Genomic DNA, 4,380 nt, shown 5'->3' on the forward strand with positions numbered 1-4,380 from the left:
CGAGACGGGTCAGCCGGGCAACTACCCCGCCGCTGATTCCGCCCGAGGCGTACCTCCTCAACAGTGGAGAGGGTAAGGCCCTCTGTCCGGTCTAGCCGGCGCTGTGAGGGTCCCCCCTCCCCACTGTTCCTTCTCGGCTCGGTTCAAACCTTTAGATGAGGGGAGCGATGAGCCGCGCCGGCGGGCTTTCCCGGCGACGACTATATGACACACAGCATTGCAGTTATGTTATTATTCGGTAATATTAAATGTAAATAACGGAGTATTATAATAGTTTTATAGCCAAGTTATATTGTATATTTAAAGGAAGGTTATATAATTATAATATAATTAAAGTAAGACATCTGTTATATTTACATGTTACTCCTATTTATATTATATTCGGTGTTTGCTGGGCGCACAAAAGCATTTGACGTGAAACAGTTTCCAGAAATGTATTAAAATTATCATCTGGTTCCAAATTTAGCAGACGACAAGATAGGTTCCATAATTTTTTAGCGTGTTGATTATTGTTTGCTTCTCGATATGTAGTCGCAACATCGCAATTTCTAAAAAAAAATAAAATAAAATAAAAGAAGAAGAATATGGAAAGACTACTCAATTGAAATAAATTACAATTATAAAAATTCTCTATAAAAATAATTGTGTGTAATATATAGTGTATTCTTACGAATAATAAAGTCCAGTCTCATTGGCTGTTTCTTCAGCTACCGAACAGTATACTGTTGTTTGTGCTCCCTCTTCAACATTTTTATAAAATAACTTGAGAAAAAAATTAATTATTGGGCTTAAAAATATATCCTTAGTGGATTTCTCTAACATTATTGTTGGTATAATACCAGGATGCAAACAATATACATTTATTTCATGAATATCTGCCTCTAAAAATCAAAATTTATACAATTTGTTTATATTTTATATAACTTTTTTATAACACTATTCCACGATTATATTTCAGCGGTTACTCCCTCAATTTTTTTGACATACCTTTCAATCGACGAGTGAGTTCCTTAGTGAACAGAATATTAGCTAACTTACTCTGTGCATAACTTTTAAATGCATAACTCATCAAGGGCGAATTAGTTCTCTCTAAATTGATGTCATCAAAATGCATGCTACCAACTATAATAGAATGGTTTTATTGTAATAGTACTCTGAATAAGAATCCTCAACGTAAATAAAAAATTTTTATTTATTTTTAAAGCCATTATAATATCACTTTACATACAAATATGTGCAATTGAAGAAACATTGACTATTCTGCAGTTGGATGAAGACTTCATTTTTGATAAAAGTAGAAGTGTGAGTATAAAGTGCCCAAGATAATTTACTTGAAAAGTAATTTGAATTCCATCCTCCGTCTTTCCATTTGATTTTTGAGTAGCCACACCAGCATTATTTATCAGTATGTCAATAGTTGACTCGTTTGTCAACAAGTTTCTTGCGCACTCTATGACGCTTTTTATACTGGTTAAATCTAGAATATATATTGCCAGCTCTCCGGCATTCTTTATATATTCCTCTTTTGTAACCCTGAACAATTATTCATATCACATTTTATTCAAGACGTAAAAATTTTATAAAAAATTTTATAAAAAATAGACATAATTTTAAAATAAAGAGAAAATTAAAACAAATAGTAATTTATTTATATTAATTTATTTATTATTAATATAATTGATTCTACAAGAGTTTATATCTTGAAGTAAACTTATTTATTTATTTACTTTATATATGAGGGCGGATTATTTTTTATGTCCTCCATTGCTTGGTTTGCCTTTTCCATATTTCTACAGGCCATAATAATTTTACCACCTAAATGTACATGTTACTTAAATAAATATGTTTAAAAATACTTTTTATTTACAGAGTTATAAAAAAAAGTAGAGTTTATATAGAGTTTAAAAAAAAAGCAAAAGCGATTGAAAAAATCTTATTATTTCAGTGAAAAAACGAATGCTTCTTTTATAAACTATTGTTTAAATGTGGTTATATATAATCATGATAATAATAAAATGTAATTTGACAATCTAACTATCTTGTGATCAATAATAAATATATATTTTATATATGCTACTATTTATTTGAATTTCAAAGTTTAAGATAACTTGAAACTTAAATTATCATTTCAATAAAAATTACCTCTTGCATATAAATCTCTGGCAGTTTCTTTTCCGATGCCATCGCTTGCTCCCGTTATCACAACAGTTTTGTTGTCAATGCGTGCTTTGCTTGCACACATTTTGTTATTTAAAAACCTCATTTTATATGAGATACTTCTTTATCGACAATTTCACCAATATGCAATTGTCTGCTTTTACTAGCTTTTACTTACTATTCACTCACAAATATATGCTTTATTTGATTTTGCAATGTGATGCTTTTTGTTGTATCGTCACCAGGTTGGTAAAAATTATGTGTATTAAATCTAGACAAATATTTAAAAAATACATAAAAAAATTTGCAATTTATTCTAATAATGTAAATTCAAAGCATTTATTCCCTGAACTATGTTTATATAACTTTTTTTCTTTTATTTAGATATCAAATCACATATATGCACACACACAAAATATATTATTTAATATACAGAATGTTCCAAAACTGACAATAGATATTTTAATGGCAGATTCTTGGGGAAAGATTTTAATAATTTTTAAATGGGAAAAGAGTTAAAAGAATTACAGAACTAGAATTTCGCGCGCTTGGAGATGGCAATGTGCTCCCCTGAACTAAATGTCTTTAATAATAATAAAATTAAATGATATAAAGCTGAGAACGAGCAATTCTTTGCTTTTTCATATTATAATTTAGTTTAATCTTAACAACCAAGTTGTTATGTACAGTGCGGTGCAACGATTCGAAGGGTCATAGTAGATGGCTGACTTACCAACACCACAATCTAGCATACATTGTATATGTTAGACTGTAGCGTCGGTAAGTCAGCCATCTACTATGACCGTTCGAATCATTGCACCGCAGTGTACATATAGTTAATTTTTCTTAGATATACTCCGTGCATTGCAAAGTTTACTGATAATATGTGGTACTTAGAAATTTCATACACGATATTAACATTTAAATATTTAATTTCTTGTACAATGTATTTTGCATAATAATTCTTTATTTGATTTTATAATCAAGGCAAAGTTTTATAAACAACTGCTTATTTATTTTATTTTATTAATATATCATTCTATTAATTTTATTTATATTATATTATTTATATTTAAAGTTATATTTAGAATTTCTATTTAGAATTTGTTATCGAAAATATGTGTGATCTCGATAATTTTCTATGTCTATCTTCATCATTTACCGTGTGTTAGACAAAGACAGATGCTATATGCATGTATATATAATAGGCATGAGTGTTGCCAGCGCCACGGCGACACTAAGCCGACACGCAAACTACACTCGTGTCAGGGGCTGGTATATGCTAGATTGTCGGTAAGTCAGCCATCTACTATGACCCTTTGAATCATTGCACCGCACTGTACAGTGCAACGATTCACTGGGTTGTAGTATATGGTTGACTTATCGGCGCTGAATCGATAACGATGAACGCACGCACGCGATCGCTTCCCTGCCTGCACCGGACAAAACAAAGACGTGCTGTTTTGGCAAAGCGCAAAAAATATGATACGTCTTTTGCACGTCGTTGCGACCGTCACAGTGATATGCTTGTTTCGTTTGGTGCAGGTAGGGTTCTTTTACGACTCTTTCATTAAATCGTTATTACATAGTATGTTGCGCGTATTGACGCATACATACGCATAGTAATGTAATAATGAATGCACTCAAAATATCTAATTTATGATTTTCACAAGAAAATGTGAAGTTATAATTTAATTTTATATCATTAACAGTTCTTTTTCGCATGCATCAATATAATCGATATTTTTTCTGAAGAACATTAAAAAAATAAAATATTAAAATATTTTCAACGATTCGTAAGAACAAATAAAGTCAAGATTTGCTAAAGAAAACTCAAGTTTTATCTTAGCCTGATGCCAATAAAAGATAAAGGTGAGTTAGGACGTCGGACAAAAAATATCAAAACTACCCTAGATAACAATTTGTGCGAGCTCATATTGCCCTCATGCATGCGTATCATACTATGCCTGCACAGTGCTATCACGATGCCCGCACGACGTGATAGGAGCATGCGTGCGAGTGCAATGAATTGTATTATGCAATCACGCCGTGCGCATACTGTGCTATCATCACGCGACGTGATGGAAGCATGCATGCGAGCGCAATGAATCGCAACGATGTATCACACAGTGAGTATCACACTGTGCACTTATCGTACTATCATCACGTTACCCGCAGGACGTGATGGAGACATGCGTGTATATTATTTAACATTTTTATTGT

The 4,380-nt window shown here is 31.7% G+C and overlaps 1 protein-coding gene across 1 annotated transcript; it reads right to left on the bottom strand.

Annotated features, from left to right (window-relative positions):
- Window positions 1–265: 265 nt before the first annotated feature.
- LOC105206054 (retinol dehydrogenase 12) lies at window positions 266–3,121 on the bottom strand. The gene is made up of 6 exons (XM_039459545.1): window positions 2,143–3,121; window positions 1,728–1,815; window positions 1,229–1,533; window positions 988–1,122; window positions 671–881; window positions 266–548 (listed from the first exon to the last, which is right to left on the bottom strand). The coding sequence occupies exons 1-6, from the start codon at window positions 2,261–2,263 to the stop codon at window positions 371–373; spliced, it is 1,038 nt and encodes a 345-aa protein (XP_039315479.1). The 5' UTR covers window positions 2,264–3,121; the 3' UTR covers window positions 266–370.
- Between the last annotated feature and the right edge of the window lie 1,259 nt (window positions 3,122–4,380).

Source organism: Solenopsis invicta, unplaced genomic scaffold (assembly GCF_016802725.1).
Source record: "Solenopsis invicta isolate M01_SB unplaced genomic scaffold, UNIL_Sinv_3.0 scaffold_694, whole genome shotgun sequence".
In the NCBI taxonomy this organism is placed as follows: domain Eukaryota; kingdom Metazoa; phylum Arthropoda; class Insecta; order Hymenoptera; family Formicidae; genus Solenopsis; species Solenopsis invicta.

Bases quoted from the DNA above. Each gene is read 5' to 3' on its own strand.
- LOC105206054 (XM_039459545.1), bottom strand. From the start codon at position 2,263: ATGAGGTTTTTAAATAACAAAATGTGTGCAAGCAAAGCACGCATTGAC. The intron at 1,534-1,727 runs GTAAATAAATAA...ATAATTGTTCAG, and splicing joins AATCCGCCCTCATATATAAA to GGTTACAAAAGAGGAATATA. The intron at 1,123-1,228 runs GTATGTAAAGTG...ATTCTATTATAG, and splicing joins TTCTTCAATTGCACATATTT to TTGGTAGCATGCATTTTGAT.